This window comes from Trichomycterus rosablanca, chromosome 7, assembly GCF_030014385.1.
Source record: "Trichomycterus rosablanca isolate fTriRos1 chromosome 7, fTriRos1.hap1, whole genome shotgun sequence".
Taxonomy (NCBI): domain Eukaryota; kingdom Metazoa; phylum Chordata; class Actinopteri; order Siluriformes; family Trichomycteridae; genus Trichomycterus; species Trichomycterus rosablanca.
The window spans coordinates 20,411,626-20,435,183 of record NC_085994.1 but is presented as its reverse complement, the minus strand read 5'-3'; the positions used below and the strand labels follow the sequence as shown (position 1 = coordinate 20,435,183).

At 38.9% G+C, this 23,558-nt stretch overlaps 1 protein-coding gene across 3 annotated transcripts in view; it reads right to left on the bottom strand.

Moving 5' to 3' along the window:
* fnbp1a (formin binding protein 1a) overlaps positions 1–23,558 on the bottom strand; it is a 47,935-nt gene that overhangs the window by 21,431 nt on the left and 2,946 nt on the right. For all 3 annotated transcript variants that reach the window (XM_062999108.1, XM_062999107.1, XM_062999109.1), the window contains exons 2-5: positions 18,819–18,934; positions 10,501–10,557; positions 8,000–8,147; positions 453–515 (exon numbers count right to left, since the gene is read on the bottom strand). In XM_062999108.1, the coding sequence (XP_062855178.1) occupies positions 453–515; positions 8,000–8,147; positions 10,501–10,557; positions 18,819–18,934 (384 nt within the window). The remainder of the gene's footprint in view (positions 1–452; positions 516–7,999; positions 8,148–10,500; positions 10,558–18,818; positions 18,935–23,558) is intronic.

The following is a 23,558-nucleotide window of genomic DNA, read 5'->3' as shown; positions in this document are numbered from 1 at the left end:
CCTTAACTGCTTAAGAGACCTTTCGATTACTAGTCCAGTACCTTAACTGCTTAAGAGACCTTTCAATTACTAGCCCAGTACCTTAACCATTTAAGAGACCTTTCAATTACTAGTCCAGTACCTTAACCACTTAAGAGACCTTTCGATTACTAGCCCAGTACTTTAACTGCTTAAGAGACCTTTCGATTACTAGCCCAGTACCTTAACCGCTTAAGAGACCTTTTGATTACTAGTCCAGCACCTTAACCGTCAAGCTACCATCAGCTACAGTGGAGCAATCTGATTTTAGCTTCTAATCATTAATGAGTATTAAGGCAGTATTAGTATTGCACCTAGTACTGGTATAAAACAAACCAATAATAATTATTTTAGTATACTAAATGTTATGCCACCTCTCTGTGTATGCTAACTTAAATAAATAGCTCACTGTGTATACACACTGCCTCACTTACCGACTCCAGCTGCTTCCAGGAGTTCTCAATATGCTGCTGGGCTCTGCGCCCGTCGTGGAAATGCTGCATGAGGAGATAAAGATAAATTAAAATTGTAAAGTAAAAGATAGCATTCATACATTTTATCAGGACAGGGAATATTTATATAATAAGTGCAGGTGTAAATGCACTCAATAGGCATTTCAAATAAAAGTGTAACAGCACACACAGCTCAAAATTTGATTGCATATTATATATATAATATTCTGCTCAAGATTCAATATTCTAGCAATCTAATTTAACACAATTTGAGGACAAAATACCCAAGAGATTTTTTTTTTCAGTTCTAAGCATAAACATGCAACAGTGTGTTTTTGTCTATAAAAAGCCTTACTCACAGCAGCATTTTGGTGTTCATAACTTTTTGCAAGTTATGCATGGTCTGAGTGAAAACAGTCAAATTAAGATGGAAATGATCTGCCTTTGTGGTTTACTTTGAATTTGATGCCTGCAACACACTCCAAAAAAGTTGGGACAGAAAAAGAAATAAGAGGCAAAATAAGAGTTCAAGAAAAATAGACTGTTTAAGTTACAGTGCTCCACAATAAGCAGGTGAACTGGTAACAGCTGAGAGAATCATTATTGGGTATACAAGGAGGATCCACCAAATAATTTTTGCAAGCAATGATGGGTCGTGGCTCACCACTTTGTGCCAAACATCAGGACAGAATTGCCAATCCACCATCTACTGTTCATAATATGGTGAAACGTTTCAGAGAATCTGGAGAGATCTCAGTCCATGTAGAGCAAAACCAGAAACCACTGTGAATGTGTGTGACCTCTGAGTTCTCGGACTGCATTGTATGAGAAACCTTCATGCTACTACAATAAATATAGCCACATGGCCTAATTCTGTAATTCTGTATGAGCTACGATTGTAAACACAGAATGTCTGCCTGCAGTCCAGATCTGTCTCCTATTGAAAATATATGGTGCATCATCAAGAAGAGAATCAGACAACGATGACCACAGACTATTGAGCGGCTGAAGTCTTGTATCAAGCAAAAATAGACATAAATTCCACTTGCAAAGCTGCAACAATTGGTGTCCTCAATTCCCAAACCATTAATAGGAAAGGTGATGAAAAACAGGGTAAACACGTCTCTGTCCCAACTTTTTTGGAGTGTGTTGCAGGCATCACATTCTAAATGTGTTTATATTTACAAACTACAATGAAGTTGAAATCTTTTCATTCTACTGTTGGCTGTTAAATAAAGATTCAAGAGAATGAACAAATCACAGATTTTTAATTGCATTTTACAAAGCATCCCAACATATCTGGAAAAAGGGTTTGTATTTTGAAACGACAGCTTGCATCTTGCATGTACACAAAGTTTTATACAGGTATCCTGTTCCTAGTTAATAAAAACACAATTATAAGCTGTGATAGAAACCAACTATGTCTGTATTTGAGGGAAAAGGTCAAAAATTGCTGCTGTGTGGTCGAGGTACCTGCACTGCACTGGGCCTTAAGTAAACCTAGCCACTGGAGTGGGGAAGGGGGTCAGTGAACCTTTAGTAGTGGTCCCATAAGGGCATCAGAGGAAAATCAGTGCCAAATCAAATATGCGGCTGAACACGGGCAGTGGAACCCCCCTAAAAGGGGCAGTCAAAAGAGATGATTTATTCAGTTAAACATTCCAATCAATCTAACTCAGCCTCCTGACTGCTTGTGATTTATGTTGCTATATGTTGTTTTAGTAATTTTGTTGGGCCGGGTAATATTGTATTTAAACACCATACTGCAACAGTAAGCACATTTTCCATTTTCAATCAACTGTATGACAATGTGAAGCAGTGCCATGAGCAGTAAGAAAATAAAAGAGGGCTCTCTAAGAATTTTTATCTTTTTACAAGTCACAAGACTTGTGCTAGCATCAAACTATTAAATGCATTAGGAGGTCAATGCCAAGCATGGCTAAATATTATTATTATATATTGCCAGTTAATATACTGCACGTTCACTACATAGATTTGGGTTGTGCCAGTTAATATACTGCAGTTCACTACATAGATTTGGGTTGTGCCAGATTATATACTGCATGTTCACTACATAGATTTGGGTTGTGCCAGTTAATATACTGCACGTTCACTACATAGATTTGGGTTGTGCCAGTTAATATACAGCATGTTCACTACATAGATTTGGGTTGTGCCAGATTATATACTGCATGTTCACTACATAGATTTGGGTTGTGCCAGTTAATATACTGCACGTTCACTACATAGATTTGGGTTGTGCCAGATTATATACTGCATGTTCACTACATAGATTTGGGTTGTGCCAGATTATATACTGCATGTTCACTACATAGATTTGGGTTGTGCCAGATTATATACTGCATGTTCACTACATAGATTTGGGTTGTGCCAGTTAATATACTGCACGTTCACTACATAGATTTGGGTTGTGCCAGTTAATATACAGCATGTTCACTACATAGATTTGGGTTGTGCCAGATTATATACTGCATGTTCACTACATAGATTTGGGTTGTGCCAGTTAATATACTGCACGTTCACTACATAGATTTGGGTTGTGCCAGATTATATACTGCATGTTCACTACATAGATTTGGGTTGTGCCAGTTAATATACTGCACGTTCACTACATAGATTTGGGTTGTGCCAGATTATATACTGCATGTTCACTACATAGATTTGGGTTGTGCCAGATTATATACTGCATGTTCACTACATAGATTTGGGTTGTGCCAGATTATATACTGCATGTTCACTACATAGATTTGGGTTGTGCCAGTTAATATACTGCACGTTCACTACATAGATTTGGGTTGTGCCAGTTAATATACTGCATGCTTACTACATAGATTTGGGTTGTGCCAGATTATATACTGCATGTTCACTACATAGATTTGGGTTGTGCCAGTTAATATACAGCATGTTCACTACATAGATTTGGGTTGTGCCAGATTATATACTGCATGTTCACTACATAGATTTGGGTTGTGCCAGTTAATATACTGCACGTTCACTACATAGATTTGGGTTGTGCCAGTTTATATACAGCATGTTCACTACATAGATTTGGGTTGTGCCAGTTAATATACTGCATGCTTACTACATAGATTTGGGTTGTGCCAGTTAATATACTGCATGTTCACTACATAGATTTGGGTTGTGCCAGATTATATACTGCATGTTCACTACATAGATTTGGGTTGTGCCAGTTAATATACTGCACGTTCACTACATAGATTTGGGTTGTGCCAGTTTATATACAGCATGTTCACTACATAGATTTGGGTTGTGCCAGTTAATATACTGCATGTTCACTACATAGATTTGGGTTGTGCCAGTTAATATACTGCACGTTCACTACATAGATTTGGGTTGTGCCAGTTAATATACTGCATGCTTACTACATAGATTTGGGTTGTGCCAGTTAATATACTGCATGTTCACTACATAGATTTGGGTTGTGCCAGATTATATACTGCATGTTCACTACATAGATTTGGGTTGTGCCAGATTATATACTGCATGTTCACTACATAGATTTGGGTTGTGCCAGATTATATACTGCATGTTCACTACATAGATTTGGGTTGTGCCAGTTAATATACTGCATGTTCACTACATAGATTTGGGTTGTGCCAGATTATATACTGCATGTTCACTACATAGATTTGGGTTGTGCCAGTTAATATACTGCACGTTCACTACATAGATTTGGGTTGTGCCAGTTTATATACAGCATGTTCACTACATAGATTTGGGTTGTGCCAGTTAATATACTGCATGCTTACTACATAGATTTGGGTTGTGCCAGTTAATATACTGCATGTTCACTACATAGATTTGGGTTGTGCCAGATTATATACTGCATGCTTACTACATAGATTTGGGTTGTGCCAGTTAATATACTGCACGTTCACTACATAGATTTGGGTTGTGCCAGTTTATATACAGCATGTTCACTACATAGATTTGGGTTGTGCCAGTTAATATACTGCATGTTCACTACATAGATTTGGGTTGTGCCAGTTAATATACTGCACGTTCACTACATAGATTTGGGTTGTGCCAGTTAATATACTGCACGTTCACTACATAGATTTGGGTTGTGCCAGTTAATATACTGCACGTTCACTACATAGATTTGGGTTGTGCCAGTTTATATACATCATGCTTACTACATAGATTTGGGTTGTGCCAGTTAATATACTGCATGTTCACTACATAGATTTGGGTTGTGCCAGTTAATATACTGCACGTTCACTACATAGATTTGGGTTGTGCCAGTTTATATACAGCATGCTTACTACATAGATTTGGGTTGTGCCAGTTAATATACTGCACGTTCACTACATAGATTTGGGTTGTGCCAGTTAATATACTGCACGTTCACTACATAGATTTGGGTTGTGCCAGTTAATATACAGCATGTTCACTACATAGATTTGGGTTGTGCCAGTTAATATACTGCACGTTCACTACATAGATTTGGGTTGTGCCAGTTAATATACTGCATGTTCACTACATAGATTTGGGTTGTGCCAGTTAATATACTGCACGTTCACTACATAGATTTGGGTTGTGCCAGTTTATATACAGCATGCTTACTACATAGATTTGGGTTGTGCCAGTTAATATACTGCACGTTCACTACATAGATTTGGGTTGTGCCAGTTAATATACTGCATGTTCACTACATAGATTTGGGTTGTGCCAGTTAATATACTGCACGTTCACTACATAGATTTGGGTTGTGCCAGTTTATATACAGCATGCTTACTACATAGATTTGGGTTGTGCCAGTTAATATACTGCACGTTCACTACATAGATTTGGGTTGTGCCAGTTAATATACTGCACGTTCACTACATAGATTTGGGTTGTGCCAGTTAATATACTGCACGTTCACTACATAGATTTGGGTTGTGCCAGATTATATACTGCATGTTCACTACATAGATTTGGGTTGTGCCAGTTAATATACTGCACGTTCACTACATAGATTTGGGTTGTGCCAGTTTATATACTGCATGTTCACTACATAGATTTGGGTTGTGCCAGTTAATATACTGCATGCTTACTACATAGATTTGGGTTGTGCCAGTTTATATACAGCATGTTCACTACATAGATTTGGGTTGTGCCAGTTAATATACTGCACGTTCACTACATAGATTTGGGTTGTGCCAGATTATATACTGCATGTTCACTACATAGATTTGGGTTGTGCCAGTTAATATACTGCACGTTCACTACATAGATTTGGGTTGTGCCAGTTTATATACAGCATGTTCACTACATAGATTTGGGTTGTGCCAGTTAATATACTGCACGTTCACTACATAGATTTGGGTTGTGCCAGTTTATATACAGCATGTTCACTACATAGATTTGGGTTGTGCCAGTTAATATACTGCATGCTTACTACATAGATTTGGGTTGTGCCAGTTAATATACTGCATGCTTACTACATAGATTTGGGTTGTGCCAGTTAATATACTGCATGCTTACTACATAGATTTGGGTTGTGCCAGTTAATATACTGCATGTTCACTGCGTAGAGCAGAGGATTTAATCAGAAAATATGTTAAGCCTTATCTGATACCAATCCTGTGTTTCAGGACAGTGTCAACCCTAAACCCAATAGTCAGCACAGAGTCAGTGAACCCAGATTTCCAAATCATTGCTCTTCTATAATTGCTTCAGTCTGGAATAAAAGGCACAGAATACGAAATGGACAGTAGGGCAGGTATTACACAATCACCATCTCGAGGGAAACCCACAATGACAAAGAGAGAAAACTATCTTACAGATAGTGACCAGAGGTAAGGTTCTAACCTGCCACCCATGATATTTAGAGCATTGTATAAACATACTCTACACAGTTGGTTGAGTCTGACAGAGGGGCGTTTCACAGAGTCTGACAGGGCGTTTGTAATTGCTACTGCAAATGCGACCTCTGCTGGCTGGTCAAGATGCCTGCACAAGCGATGGGGAACTCACAAAGCAGCATAGCATATGTCTTTTTGTGCGATACGGCTCTCTGTGAGACTCTGAAAACTTCATTATCCCATTTTAATTCTTGTGCTTTCTTATTAAGATTTTAACGTCATGTTTTAAACACTTTTGGTTAAATTCATGACAGGACAGGTAATTACTGGTTACATAAGATTCATCAATTCAAGTCTTTAATGTCAAACACAGTCATGAACAATTTTGTATCTTTAGTTCACCTCACTTGCATGTGTTTGGACTGTGGGAGGACACCGGAGCTCTCAAAGGAAACCCACACAGACACAGGGAGAACATGCAAACTCCACACAGAAAGGACCCAGACCACTTCACCGGGAATCAAATCCAGGACCTTCTTGCTGCCAGGTGACAGTGCTACCCACCAAGCCACAGTGCCGCCCCTCGCGCTCTTGTTATAAACTAAAACACTGTCAATCAATATTGTGTACTGTTTTTAAGCTCTCCGCTCAAAGGCAAAGCCAGCAGAAAGCAGTTTTGTCGCATGTCAGGTGAAAAGCATAAATGCTGCAGTAAGCAGCAGTGAGCGTCTAGCCTCGCGGTGAATGAAGAACAAAATGCTTATCATGTGAAAGCAGCCACAGTCAGGGGTGGTGCAAGCGCCAGAGGAATTCCAATCAGGGAATTGAAATTGCTAGATTGAGGGAAAAGGGCATGAAAAACATAAAAATGGAAATTTAAGAAACAATATTTCTTTTCATGACACAGCAAACACGGCAGCTTGCAGTTTTACCCAGAACAGTCCGGAGAAGATCTGTTTGAAACAAAGCTGACCAGATGAAATATGAATCTTATGAATCAGCCAAACCAACATGCTCACAATGACACACTGTATCCATTGCACAACACAATTCTCAGAACGTACAAACTTCTCTTTGTATCGAAAAACATTTGCTTAGATCACAGAGGTCACAGTGACGTGAAAGTGATGTCATGAGCGATCATGCCTGACCTCTGTGTGTTCCCTCCCACTCACAGGATGTCATTGCTTGCTTTATTAAAAACACATAAAGAATGCTTTCTTTTAGAGAGACGTTCTGATGTAAGGGGCGGACGAAAAACAGAATGCTCATCAGGGCAGAAAAACGAGCCGCTCTATATTTTCCTCAGCTTGTGCTTGGTCCCCTCCTCCCACTTTTGTGTTAGTTCCAGTCAGACAGAGGCCTTGTAAACACAGCAAGGAAAGGAGGAGTGTCCTGCTCCTGCTCCCACTCCACTGACCCCAATATGTGACCCACATTCAGCTTTGATATGCTGACCGTAAAATCATCAACAACATAATCATTTGGCATTCTTTATCCCGGGATTTATGGGGCAGCTATTGCAGAGAGGGAGTTAATCCACCGAGGAAATGTATTTGAGATTAGATTTCTGATTTAAATTAGAGATAAAAATATAAACGGATCAGGGATTTGACTTGCACTGATCATTCATTTTGTTTTTCTTTTTAAATCAGCTGAAGTGTACATAAGGCAGAAAGGCAAATTCCTGATTCATACCGCTTTGCGTTCAGCTTTCAGCTCCTGGATGTAGCGCACCAGCTCTGAGATGATCTGGGTGGAGAGGTTCTCCGCGATGATCTCATGCTGTCCGGCGTAGTCGTTTAGCTCGTTAAGCGTCATCAGGAACGCTCTGCAGGAGGTGTATCTGTCCATATGTTCAAACACAAGAGAACCAGTGTAAGACCGGCCTAACACTGATAAGGTCATGTTTTTCACTCTCCAACACAACAGTGAACTTGTCCACTACTGATTACACCCTTCATTAAATAAATTACAGGTATTATGTACAGAGATTTATTTTGAGAACTCGGATCTAATATAGTAGACATTACGGAATGGGTCTGCAACAAATCACATTTATACAGAAGACAAACTGTTCAGCCTTTTTAAGGCCTATATGGCTGATTTTACTTGGTTGTCTAGGTGGTGCAGGGGTAAAGCAACATCCTACTCCTGAAGTAAAGATCTTGAAAGTTGGTTTAAACCGGTGATTTTTTACAGTGGCCTTAGTAGCAGAAGCACTGTGCTGCTTTTTTGTTGTTAAATGCTGCATACCTTAAATCTGGGGTTACAACATATAAAGCATGAGCACTAGTCAATGATAACACAAGCTGATAAAATGTTAAAGATCAAACATACACTGATCAGCCATAACATTAAAACCACCTCCTTGTTTCTACAATCACTGTCCATTTTATCAGCTCCACTTACCATATAGAAGCACTTTGTAGTTCTACAATTACTGACTAGAGTCCATCAGTGACACTGACATGGTGGTGGTGTGTTAGTGTGTGTTGTGCTGGTATGACACAGCAGCACTGATGGAGTTTTTAAACACTGAGAATAGTCCACCAACCAAAAATATCCAGCCAACAGCGCCCCGTGAGCAGCATCCTGTAACCACTGATGAAGGTCTAGAAGATGACCAACTCAAGCAGCAGCAATAGATGAGCGATCGTCTCTGACTTTACATCTACAAGGTGGACCAACTAGGTAGGAGTGTCTAATAGAGTGGACAGTGAGTGGACACGGTATTTAAAAACTCCAGCAGCGCTGCTGTGTCTAATCCACTCATACCAGCACAACACACACTAACACACCACCACCATGTCATTGTCAGTGAAGTGCTGAGAATGATCAACCACCTAAATGAGACCTGCTCTGTGGTGGTCCTGACCATTGAAGAAAAGGAGGTTAAAAAGTATGTAGAGAAATAGATGGACTACAGTCAGTAATTGTAGAACTACAAAGTGCTTCTATATGGTAAGTGGAGGTGATAAAATGGGCAGGGAGTGTAGAAACAAGGAGGTGGTTTTAATGTTATGGCTGATCAGTGTATGTCAACAGTTTATGAAAATGAGTGAAAAAGATTTTAAAAAGAGTTATAAAAGTGCAGTGTATACTCCCAGTAGTCAGAAGTAATAATACGAGGGATCTTTAAAAAGTTTCTGAACGTTTATATTTTCGTTGGAAACAGTGAGGGCAGGAGGAGTAGTAATTGGTCGTGTCTGAGAGACTGAGAGAGAGCTTATAGTCCAGATTTAGCGCCATCTGATTTACACCCTTTTGGACCATTTAAGGAAGCTTTAAGGGAAAGAAAATTTTCATGTGATAATGATGTGAAAGCAGTGATGCATCAGTTGCTACATGCTCAACCAAAAACCTTCCATTCAATTTATGAACACATACATGCACAGGTAAAATTTAGAGTATATTTCAGGATTGTTTCTAGTCATTTCCAATTGCCGATTGTAAGTCTGTTGCCACTTGCACAACACCCTAATCTATTCAAAGACAGTCAGTGGCTGTTTTTTTATCACCTGATTAACAGAGTTTGGGTTCTGATACAGAGCTAAATCAGGAACAAAGAGTCCCACGTAGCTGCAGCAGGAAGAGACCCCATTCGACCTTCCTTCCCTCCCAACTGTGTTTGTGTGGACGCCTGGTCAGGTCAGTGGCTCTGCTGAGATTCAAACTCGCTCATTCAAACACTTTGCAGTGGTATGCTAGCAAGTCAGATTGCTATGCTACCTGAGTGCCTCAGGAATCTTTTTTTCATGTTATTATTTTGAAGCAGGGGCTTTTTTTCATGCATACCAGCCTCTAAGCAAATGCCAGTGTAAAGTTCATTTGACTGTGGACTGTCAACTGTTCCAGCAGGTTACACCTGACCATCCAAATAAATCTGTTCTTACATGAATGCAGAGACATCACAGAGAAATAAAAAAAAATAAAAAAATGAAATAATGCTTTTGTACACCACCAATGTAAAATGTTAAAATGTAAGTTGTTTAATATATATTTTAGCCCACTTATTTAAATTGAATGGGCATGAGGCAGGAATACTCCCTGGACAGGGCACCAATACATCACAAGTCTTCATGTACTTGCTTTTATTTTGTTTAAAAAAATTCTGGTTTGTATGTAATGGTGAGCTGAGAGCTACATACAATATCTGAGTGACTTGTAAGAAAAATAGGTCAATACTAAATACATACTTGTACTCGTCCTCTTCTCTGGAGTTCTTTTTAGGCTGGTACTTCTTGGAGAGATTTCTGGTAAAGTAGAAAAAAACACCAACCAGAAATTGCTTTGTTAATAATGTGTTTGTTAATTATTGATCCCACAATAGATTGTTTTCACTGAAAAGTAACCCATACTGTAGCTAAATACACAATGCGCTGTGCTAAATTTGGTAACCTCTCTTGACTAGGGACCAAGCATACCAAAGTGAGGCAACAATCAGTGCAGACCGTTAACTAGTCAGAATTATCACTGGAGTGAGACAATTCAAGCACCATATTTAAAACCCAAGTGCAACAGATTTTATTAAAGCGGTTTTATTATTTGCTCTTAGTGTCTGGTGGATTTCCACAAGCTCCACTTGTTGTTTGTTTTCAGTTTTTAGTTCCCTTGCCTGATCTACGCACCTTGACTGTGATTAGCTTATGTTGTCATTGTCTAAACCTGTTTCTTATTATGTTGCTGATTAGTTTGTGAATTTATACCCCCTGTGTTTCGTTTGTTCCTTGTGTTTTTGTATGCATACCAAGAACTCAAAAAACCTGTTTTCACATGTGCAGTATTATATTCCCTTATTCGTTGTTTTCTTTCTGTACTCAGTTCCCAGTCTTGACTCTTGCCTGTTTTGATAGACTATGATTATGGATTCTGCTTATAATAAAAGGTTTGCCAATTATATGTACATACTGTATGTCACCAAAGATAAAGTCTCACCTTCAGCAAAATTCTCTTGTAAGGGGAACCCTTGTGCAATTGGAAACAAACACTAACACAGAGGGTTCAGTGTGGATGGTTCTGGATTTAGTTGTTGTACTGTGAGGTACCATGCAATGGAAAAGGGACTAAACGGCACTTGAAATGGCTATAAGATGATACAATGTAATTTAGTAATTTACAGTTTATTCCACAAATTAGGCATCAAAATAATAATGCTAAACAGACTTGCCCATCTTATGATACACTATATGGACGAAGGTACAGTGGGGGAAATAAGTATTTGATCCCCTGCTGATTTTGCAAGTTTACCCCCTTACAAAGACTTGAACAGTCTATAATTTTTATGGAAGGTGTTTTTTAACAGAGAGAGACAGAATATCAACAAAAAATCCAGAAAAAAAACATTAAATAAAAGTTATAAATTAATTTGTATTTAATTAAGGGAAATAAGTATTTGATCCCCTACCAACCAGCAAGAATTCTGACCCCCACAGACCGGTTATGTGCCCATGAGGCACACAAATTAGTCCTGTCCCTGTATAAAAGACTCCTGTCACAGAATCAGTTTCTTCCGTTCAAATCTCTCGACCACCATGGGCAAGACCAAAGAGCTATCAAAGGACGTCAGGGACAAGATTGTAGACCTGCACAAGGCTGGAATGGGCTACAAGACCATCAGCAAGAAGCTTGGTGAGAAAGAGACCACTGTTGGTGCGATAATTCGAAAATGGAAGAAATACAAGATCACAGTCAATCACCCTCACTCTGGAGCTCCATGCAAGATCTCACCTGGTGGGGTAAGAATGATTCTGAGAAAGGTGAGGTCAGTCCAGAATTACACGGGAGGAGCTTGTCAATGATCTCAAGGGAGCTGGGAGCAGAGAAACGCTGGATATGACCCCAAGAACACCATCCCCACCGGGCATTTCTTTGCCTCCAAACACAGCGAGTGGAGTTGATGCCAAAGAGCTCAATTTTGGTCTCATCTGACCATATCACATTCTCCCAAGCTTTCTCTGAATCATTCAGGTGTTCATTGGCTACCTTCAGACGGGCCTGTACATGAGCCTTCTTGAGCAAAGGGACTTTGCGGGCACTGCAGGATCTCAATCCATTACGGCAAAGTGTGTTACTAATGGTTTTCTTGGTGACTGTGCTCCCAGCTCCCTTGAGATCATTGACAAGCTCCTCCCGTGTAATTCTGGGCTGACCTCACCTTTCTCAGAATCATTCTTACCCCACCAGGTGAGATCTTGCATGGAGCTCCAGAGCGAGGGCGATTGACTGTGATCTTGTATTTCTTCCATTTTCGAATTATCGCACCAACAGTGGTCTCTTTCTCACCAAGCTTCTTGCTGATGGTCTTGTAGCCCATTCCAGCCTTGTGCAGGTCTACAATCTTGTCCCTGACGTCCTTTGATAGCTCTTTGGTCTTGCCCATGGTGGTCGAGAGATTTGAACGAATGAAACTGATTCTGTGACAGGAGTCTTTTATACAGGGACAGGACTAATTTGTGTGCCTCATGGGCACATAACCAGTCTGTGGGGGTCAGAATTCTTGCTGGTTGGTAGGTGATCAAATACTTATTTCCCTTAATTAAATACAAATTAATTTATAACTTTTATTTAATGTTTTTTTTCTGGATTTTTTGTTGATATGTTGATATTCTGTCTCTCTCTGTTAAAATAAACCTTCCATAAAAATTATAGACTGTTCAAGTCTTTGTAAGGGGGTAAACTTACAAAATCAGCAGGGAATCAAATACTTATTTCCCCCACTGTATGTGAACACCCATCCTAGTAACTGAGTTTAGGTATTTGTGTCACACACTCATTACTGCTAACAGTGTTGTCATCATTTTATATTGAACACTACAGAAACTTCATTTTGAATTTATGACTAAAAATATTATTTGAAATAATAAAACAAACAAACATATCATAGACAAAACCCTTTAAAACCCTAATATTGGCACCCTTGGTCACTTAAATGTGATCAGAGATGTTACAGTCCTATGGGTATTAAAACTCTTAATAATACTGTGGTCACAGAAGATCAGGGTGGTCTTGTAAAATTTACGTTCCACTCACTGGTGTCAAACTTAGTATTTAGACCCCACAAATTAATAACAGGGTTATTAACAAGGGTTTTACTTCAAGAGATTGTCACAATGCTTGCACACTGACCTTCCTTTTGAACAAACAAGTCGTTGAGTTATTTTGGGCATATGGTTGGGGAAGTTGCCTTGTGAAAACATCTCTCTCCTCTCCTCAGATTTGCGGATGATTAGTTTTGAAGTCTTTTATAATTCCCTGTACACAGTTTATTTGTGTTTCCTTTAATGACGTAATAGCGCTCAACCCTGTTTTTCTCCAACATGACTAGCAGAATTATTGCCAAAGAATCCACTGTTTCAAAAGTGTATACATTTAGAAAGATAATAAACAGTATACATATTTTAAATACAAAATAAGGAGGTTAAATACATGTTTGACACTGTATGTACAGTAATAGGCAAACAGTGTAGAATAGTAGGTGCAGGGTGCGCTTTAACCTCATACCGTGAACAATGGTCCATGAGTTCAGAACACTTGCTTTAAAGTGACTCTTCAGTTAATCCACTGTTTAGTTAGTAGAGCTAAAATTAGGGCATTGAAAAGCATGAACACAGATGAATGTTTACAGGCTGATGCAAGAACTTTTTGAAGCCCCTTTGACATCAATTACAGCTTCAAGTCTTCTTGAATAGATGTCTACAAGTTTAGCACAACTGGACATTGGGACAGTTTTTTTTCCACTCTTCTTGGTAGATATTTTAAAGTGACTGGTGGGTTTTATCTTACCTCACTGCCCAGGAACTTCTCGACTGCATGCCCAATTTAATTCGATGACAAACTCTAAAAAGGTTCAATGTTTTGCCAAGCTTCTTTCAATTCCAAATTACTGAGGCCTGGAGTGATTAAAAATTTTTTTTTCCAAGCTTTTTTTCAGAGTAGATAGCTAACAAAGGCTATTATTGTCCCAACATAACCATGTTCTTATCATGGTTTTGGACAGCAGCTTCTATTCATACCCATTTGTTACATTTATTAGAATGTAGCAGTTGACACAAGTACTGATATACATTAACACATGAATTAATTTATAGGAATGTAAGAGGATGAACAAAACCCATGAATAAGACAATGTGGGTTGCTGGTGCCGCCCTGTCCCTCTGTCTCTATGCCTTCTTCTCTGTCTTTTTCTCCTCTCTCTTATAGTTTGCATCTCTTTGGCCCTGTCAGCTTGTCTGCAGTTATCTCGGTCTTCGATCTTCTCTCTCTCTACACCACTCTCCCTCTCTCTCTCTCGCTCTCGCTCGATGGTGCATCTGCGTGCACCTCGTTTGCCCTCTCTTCTCGCCTGTATCTCTGTTCGTACACACAGCCAGCTGTACCTCCCTGTAGGCTGACGTGTTGCTAGGCAGATCGCCATCTTGCAGCTCTCTGTCAAAGCCATGCGGATGCTGTCACACATTATCTCCTACTACCCGACCATAGAACTGAAACACTTATTCACTGTTCTGAAAGCGCTGAACAGGGCAATAGAAATTTCAGCATAAATATATAGTCTCTAATATAATAACTGGCATCCTGCAGCCTTTTAAACGACCATTATTCCTGAGCTGGAGGAAGATCGATGCAGTTGGTTTCCTAACAAGAGCATTGTGTCAGATAAATCTGTGCTCATTGTAGGGAACTGTAGAAAAGGCTCGAGGGAGGCGTCGTGAATTAAGCCTTTCTCTCAGCTGAACAGCGCACAAATACACTCTGGCAGACTTCATAGAAATAACAAAGCTCTGATTGACAGCAGGCTATAAAAAGCGGATTTTCTCCAGTGTATGTGTGTTGGGGAACAAAATCGCTGGCTCATGTGCACCAAACTGCAGACAGAACCAAACCTGGCCGAGGGCTATCAGGATATCGGTTAGCGCCATAGCAACTCCTGTAACCATAGTGATGCCCACTTGCTGTGTAACTTGTTTTAGATGTTCAAATTCTTTCATAGCACCTTTTTTTGCAAAAGTGTATTTAAATTTCATTGGCCATCACTGGCATCCTATGTGTATAAATTTTGCAGAGGCAATTTAACAAGATTACGTAGTGATGAAATAGGGTGTTGAGCAAAAGGCTATTAATAATGTAAACACTGGCTGCTTCAGAATTATTTAGCAAGTTTAATACCTGACCAAATTCAGTCCAAGACATAAATGTCACGCCAACCCAATTCTAAAAGTACAAATGCACTTATGCCCTTTTCACTTTTTAAAAGAGGGTATCAATATCAAATCCGAGTATCAAATAACACCTGATACCAGCCTGATGTTGACCTACTTACAATGACAGTGTTGACTATATAATAGTCCTATACTCAGGGGTGTAAGAGAAGAAAACTAGAGCGAGGGTACAGCAGTGTTATGTTAATAGTATGGACTAAAACTCACAGTAGAAAAATGTTCATCAACTTTAAGAAACACCAGGTCTTTAAAATTATAATGTGATAAAATTAAGTATATGTTAATGTGTGAGATATAAGTAAAAGGTGAAGTGTTAGTATATGTTATGCAGATGGGCAGGTAATCCATTTTAAAGGCTTGTTGACTTTAGGTGACATCTAAATGCACAAACAGAATAGTCAGATAGTACTTGGCAGAAAGACATTGAGGGGGGTTATAATGCTGCACCTCTTTAATGAACCTATGTGTCACTGCACAATACAGACACATTCATTTAAATGAATAACCACATATAACATGTGCCTTACTATTTACAATAAAAAAGTTAAATGTACATTTTCTACATTATCAGTGGACAAAGTGCATTTTTAAATCCTCTTAATTACTTTTAAATAGGAGCTACTTTTAATATATCAATTAATAAATTATGGAATCAACTGGATGCACGCATAGCATGGTGTGCTCAAGTGTGTGGGTGCATTCTGGACTTTTTATGAGTAATACCTTCAGGTTTTTGTACAAGCTAAAGAAAAAGCTAAACAGTTTAATCCTGCACCTCATTTTGCTTTTTTTTTTCCTGTTTAAGCAAGTGGTAGCACAGAAACTGAGAAGCTGACATTTCTAAGCTTAATCAGAGATGTTTTTGTGTTGCTCACTAACAGATAAACAGAGCTTTATTTCAAGCAGCTTCTGGTAATTATAGTCAAAACATGACTAAATGTGCCTCACATTAACCAGCGTCTGACATTCCTTAAAATTATTTCCTTACATTCTTTACTTACAGCTGATTTTGTCCTGTCGCCACCTATTATCATCTTACCCAACAGTGGTGTTATGCTAATATGTACATGCCTCCTGTCAGGTTCATCCTCTGATGAAGAATTGCTTATATACAGTGTATCACAGAAGTGAGTACACCCCTCACATTTCTGCAGATATTTAAGTATATCTTTTCATGGGACAACACTGACAAAATGACACTTTGACACAATGAAAGGTAGTCTGTGTGCAGCTTATATAAAAGTGTAAATTTATTCTTCCCTCAAAATAACTCAATATACAGCCATTAATGTCTAAACCACCGGCAACAAAAGTGAGTACACCCCTTAGTGAAAGTTCCTGAAGTGTCAATATTTTGTGTGGCCACCATTATTTCCCAGAACTGCCTTAACTCTCCTGGGCATGGAGTTTACCAGAGCTTCACAGGTTGCCACTGGAATGCTTTTCCACTCCTCCATGACGACATCACGGAGCTGGCGGATATTCGAGACTTTGCGCTCCTCCACCTTCCGCTTGAGGATGCACCAAAGATGTTCTATTGGGTTTAGGTCTGGAGACATGCTTGGCCAGTCCATCACCTTTACCCTCAGCCTCTTCAATAAAGCAGTGGTCGTCTTAGAGGTGTGTTTGGGGTCATTATCATGCTGGAACACTGCCCTGCGACCCAGTTTCCGGAGGGAGGGGATCATGCTCTGCTTCAGTATTTCACAGTACATATTGGAGTTCATGTGTCCCTCAATGAAATGTAACTCCCCAACACCTGCTGCACTCATGCAGCCCCAGACCATGGCATTCCCACCACCATGCTTGATTGTAGGCATGACACACTTATCTTTGTACTCCTCACCTGATTGCCGCCACACATGCTTGAGACCATCTGAACCAAACAAATTAATCTTGGTCTCATCAGACCATAGGACATGGTTCCAGTAATCCATGTCCTTTGTTGACATGTCTTCAGCAAACTGTTTGCGGGCTTTCTTGTGTAGAGACTTCAGAAGAGGCTTCCTTCTGGGGTGACAGCCATGCAGACCAATTTGATGTAGTGTGCGGCGTATGGTCTGAGCACTGACAGGCTGACCCCCCACCTTTTCAATCACTGCAGCAATGCTGACAGCACTCCTGCGCCTATCTTTCAAAGACAGCAGTTGGATGTGACGCTGAGCACGTGCACTCAGCTTCTTTGGACGACCAACGCGAGGTGTGTTCTGAGTGGACCCTGCTCTTTTAAAACGCTGTATGATCTTGGCCACTGTGCTGCAGCTCAGTTTTAGGGTGTTGGCAATCTTCTTGTAGCCTTGGCCATCTTCATGTAGTGCAACAATTCGTCTTTTAAGATCCTCAGAGAGTTCTTTGCCATGACGTGCCATGTTGGAACTTTCAGTGACCAGTATGAGAGAGTGTGAGAGCTGTACTACTAAATTGAACACACCTGCTCCCTATGCACACCTGAGACCTAGTAACACTAACGAGTCACATGACTTTTTGGAGGAAAAATGACAAGCAGTGCTCAATTTGGACATTTAGGGGTGTAGTCTCTTAGGGGTGTACTCACTTTTGTTGCCGGTGGTTTAGACATTAATGGCTGTATATTGAGTTATTTTGAGGGAAGAATAAATTTACACTGTTATATAAGCTGCACACAGACTACTTTTCATTGTGTCAAAGTGTCATTTTGTCAGTGTTGTCCCATGAAAAGATATACTTAAATATCTGCAGAAATGTGAGGGGTGTACTCACTTTTGTGATACACTGTATATACTGTATATATATTCATGAATATTCATGAATAAATATTCATGCCACCTAATGCTGTTTTTTTAATTCAATCAAGCCTAATATGAACTAATATGAAAGTCAGTAATGTGTATATTATTTTATTGCATTAATTTAACGCTGCCAATTATTGGTTAAAATAAATAAGTTAAAAGTTTGTATCCCCAATATTAAGTAATCTGGGTCACAGTAAAAAGTCAAGGCAGAAATAACACACTGAATAACAAATTAATTGCAGGACTGTACAATTACTTATTCATTAATTACATTTTAATTAATAGCATGTTTAGAAGAGGTAAATAACCAGTGTTCCCAAAGGTAACTCAGATGCACACAGGAAACATAAAGGTAGACAGTAGCTACAACTTCTGCAACTGTATTGCAATCATAAGTGTGTCCTTTATGCGTTGTCTACATAAAAATGACTTTCAGGCTTAATGGTTTTGCAGTTCCTCACACTGTAAGCAGCAAATCAAATCCTTTTTCAAGTGAGGTGTTATTTACAGCGACATATGAGCTCTTACCTTATTTGTTTGGCATAGCTCAGCTCAATTTCAGATCTTTCCTTCACAAACTTGGTGTAGCGCTCCACAAACTCGATGCCCCACTGAGTGTGCTTCTCCAAGTTATCAAACTGATCCTGGGAAGAGGGGAAATAAGAGTTTTTGAAACTGCTGCAGAGTACTTTAATGTACATAAAATATGTAGAGACAAAAATAACACTTTTCTAAATAAAAATATAACACAGTAGGAGTGGAAATGGAACACTTCAGTAATTATTTTAACCCAACAGGAGGTAGCTTAACACTGTGGTTTTTAATATGTATGATCTTTTAAATTGGGAATAATGATTACTTTATTTCTATAGTACCTTTCATAGATAAGGCTGTTATATTTGCAGTAAAAGTGATTTCTTTGCAGAATTACTTTAACACCATTTACCATTTTCATACCATATTAGTAGATTAGAATATTAACCAGTACTAAAAAAAACAAGCAAAAAACCTAATACTGATGTACACAAGTTACACAATCCTGCTCTCTGCATGTTTCAGTTACTAAGTTATGCAAAACATTACAGCTGTCATTTTAGGTGCTATACCAATGAGCAAAATCCCTCAGTTAAAAATCACATTTGTTAAATGTTAAAGTCATAATAAGTCAGTGGATCAGATCATCAATTTCACTCTCTAACAGTCAATTCAGACCAATACAGAGGACAACACAAATACAACAGATTTTAATATATACTGTAGTAATTATTCCCAAAAGTAAATCAACATATTCAGAAACCAGATAAGCAAAAACAAGTACATGCTTCCTTTTTCAGCATCATTAAGAGAGTAATTTGGCACCAGGTGTTATTAAGCAAATGGAAAATAATAGTATCAAGAACTTTGACTTCCTCTAGAAAACCCAAAGGCTTGGTAGTTTGGTGTTCGGAAGCATACAGTTATGTGTCCACATTATACCCTTCATCCTTAGCTCAGAAAAGCAAAACGACTTGGTTTGCAAAATCACATCTGAATAGGGATGTAACGATACACTCTACCCACAATGCGATGCGATTCACGATACTGGGTTCACGTTACGATTTTTCCCGATTTTTTAAACAAAATTAGACTGAAGACAAATTATGACAAAGTTTCCTTTTATTATTTCTCTTTTAAAAAAATACTGTATTTGTGCTCTTTTATTTATCTAAATAATGAATGTCCTTTTATTTTTAAGGTAGGTACAAACTAGGCAAAACAATGCTGCACATTTCCCTTTAGTGTAAAAAAAACTGAAATGAAATAAATCCCACATTAAATAAATAAATGAATAATACAAATAAAGAAAGTATCCTCACAGAAATAAATTTGGCTGGAAAATTCCGAACCTGGCAACCCTGTAATGACGTCAACCAGGCAAGGTGAATAGCGCCATTGCCCTCCGCTGTTTAAAGTAAATATCAATTAATTATACATGTAAACCGATTTGAATCGTTACACATGTGAATCGATTTTTAACTGTCTTGTGGTGCATCGTTATATCTCTACATCTGAACAAACCACACCAATTCTGGAACAATATTCTTTCCACTTGTGAGGCCAAACATATAAGCATGCATACAGTTGATATAAAGTCTACACATCCTTGTTACAATGTCAGGTTTTTGTGATGTGCCTTGGTGTACGTTATTAAGGTGGTTAGTTGAAAAATCAACCCAGGAAGACAGCTGTCACAAGCCATAAGTTGCATGAAATTTCGAGAGAAAAGTGCTTGATGCTTCAGTCACTCTTCAGTCACAATAATGCAGAAGATGAAACTGAACTGTGTTTTGAGGAGATTGAGGAGATTCAAAGAAATCCAATGGCTTATGCATTCGAGCCATTGGTTTCCCGAGGTGTGGAGAGGGTGGCCAGCACTGCCCTGAAATGATGAGCAAAGCAGGTCGATCTGCTGTCAGAAGGCATTTCAGTTGACACATAATATGATGTAAGGCGGATGTCTTGGAAGTTCCATGCTCTCCCTGAGCAAAGTCCAGTCCTTTAACAGCAGGCATTGTAAGCTTAGCTAATGACTGCTTATTAGCATGTAAATGGCACACTGTAATGTATAAAACATCTGTGTGAATTAAACTTTTATCTGCTTTTGCTAAGTCACCAAGTTAAGTTAACATTAATATCTACAGTCACTGTATGGTTGATAAAAGTAGTTCATAAGTTGGAAGCTAGTAAGCGTGCTAGTTAGCAGCCTATGATAATGCACATTTGCTAACTGTAGTGGGCAGTAGGGGTGGGTGATATGGCCTTTAAATAATATCACAATATTTGTATATTGTAGCGTCAGTGGGAGGAGCCGTGGTATCCAGGCTTACCGTCAGCGTGTATCCCAGTGTGGGAGACTGGGTGGCTGCGGTGAGAGCTGGATAGGTAGCTTATATGTTTGTCTGTTGTATGAATGTATGTGTGAATGAATGAGTGTACGTCCTAAACCACTGAGAGAACTGCCAAGGGCAGCTCACTCGAGGTCCCGACGCTCGCCTTCCTGCTCGCCGGCGCCACAATATTTTGTATTATTACAGGCTGTATTTGTATTCATATTGACAACATTTATATTAAACCAGCAGAATCTCACAATCACATTTGTGTTGTCCATTTTACTTCAAATAAATGAGCATTAAAAAAATCCTGAAAACATTTAATATTTAATAATGCTTTGCCATCATTGCAAAATGAAATTGCACGGTAAACAGCAGCACCGCGACCCAGATCAACCACACAGCAGTATAAAATCCTAACAGCAGCTTACCTTGGCCATCTCGTATATTTCCAGAATATTTCCAGAATATAAAAATCCATATTTAACTGTGTTTATCCACAAAACTAATAAAAACCGTCTTAGATCATTTAACTTAATTTATTCTCTCGTCTTTGCGGTTAAAAGCTGAAACTGGTAATTCGTTTACTTATCTGTCGATTATACAACAACCAATGAAGAGAGAGATTCCGCCCAAAATTTAAATTCGAAGCTCTGATTGGTTTATACATCTGAATCTCTTGAACCGGAGTTGTTTTTCCCACAGAGTGAGCAAAATGAATGAATCTTTAACATAGATAAGAGCTCAGTTTTCTGATTCGATTCCAATGAACAATTCGTCTGAAAAGAGCCGTTTCTGACTCATTGACTCAGTGATTCAGTTTCCATGCGCATACGCGAAGAAAAGCACACACACAGTTTTTGGCCTCTCATCATTCTCGGACTCACGCAGTGACTGACACTCCTCGTACTCACGCGGGTGCAGTATGTTTGCACATTTTGTAAATTACAGTCGTTTGTTTGGAGTCTGACCTTCTTTATCCGAGAAACTTCCACACTAGTATGATGTGTGATGTAGCTCCCATGTTAGGGACTAGTTCGTCCTCAGTGCTCACTCCGGTACTATTCTCTGCATTGGTCGCCATTATTTCACTGTTACACGCTTGAGAGCGAGTGACACCCGTTTGCTAACAATATTGCGATATGGCAAAAATCATATCAAATTTACAACTATACCGGTATTATCGTAAACGATATTATATTGCCCACCCCTAGTGGGTTCATGTACCAGAGTTAAAAACAATATAACATAAGTGAAATGTCTAGTTTGAGCCACAAATCTTTAAAGTATATAACTGGAGAGAGAGGCATAATATTACAGACTTTGCTTTACAACTAATGCAAGTTAAATACCTTGTTTATGGTGTGTACATTTTATGTTACGTATAAACAAAAAATAGAGACTGTGACTAATTTTTGCAGTCTGTTCAGGATAAGTGCACAAAGACAGTTTACATATACTTCACATAGTCCTCATGTACAAAGTGCTTGCTTCAAACCCTAGCATCATGGCTAACTGGATTCTATCATTTCAGTACAGCTAGCTAACAACAAATAACTGCTTGTCACTGACAAGCAGATTCTTTCTTAGATTTTTTACTCTGATTTAGCTAATGAAAGCTAATAATTAACACTAGCTAATGTAAAGCAATGTAAATTTTCCAAGACAATCAACCTCAAGACGTCACATAATATGCTAGAAGTCCACTGAAAAACAAATGATCTAAAAGCATTTGTTTATTGTAAATTGTGTTATTGTTATATGCTGAAATACAGAACATTGGAAAGCCACTAATATTTATTTAAAATAAGTGCTTTCTGGCTTACATTTTGCACTGAAGTCAAACTGCAGTAAAATATTATTGCAAGTAACAAATCCTAAGGTCTCCAAATCCTAATTCTCCAAGAGTACAGTACATTGTATTTAAAAAATTTACTGCGTAAACCTGCCACACCCACAATGGACAGCAGTTAGTGTGCGCAGGTAGACAGATGGTGTAGTTCACCTATAATTGCATTTCCCTATAAAAAGCATTTGCTGTGCATCATTAAACATTAAAAAAGCTCTAAAAGTGTACATGGGGCTAAATCCTCTGACTCCATGATGCACTCCTTGTCTCTCACGCTTACTTCCTTCATAGAATTCTTCAGGTTGTTTTTTTCCAATAATTTAGTTGGTGAATGTAAGCAGTTTTTTTTCTGGTGAGCTTTGGGTTGTAACTTACCAGTGATCTAGAGTAGGGCAGTTTAGCAGTTAAGGTACTAGACCAGTGATTAAAAGGTGGTTGGTTCAAGCCGCACCACCAAGTTACCACTGCTAGACCCCTGAGCAAGGTCCTTAACCCCAATTTAACCCCAGTTTGCATTGTGTTCAGTCACAACTGGAGGACCCTTTGGAC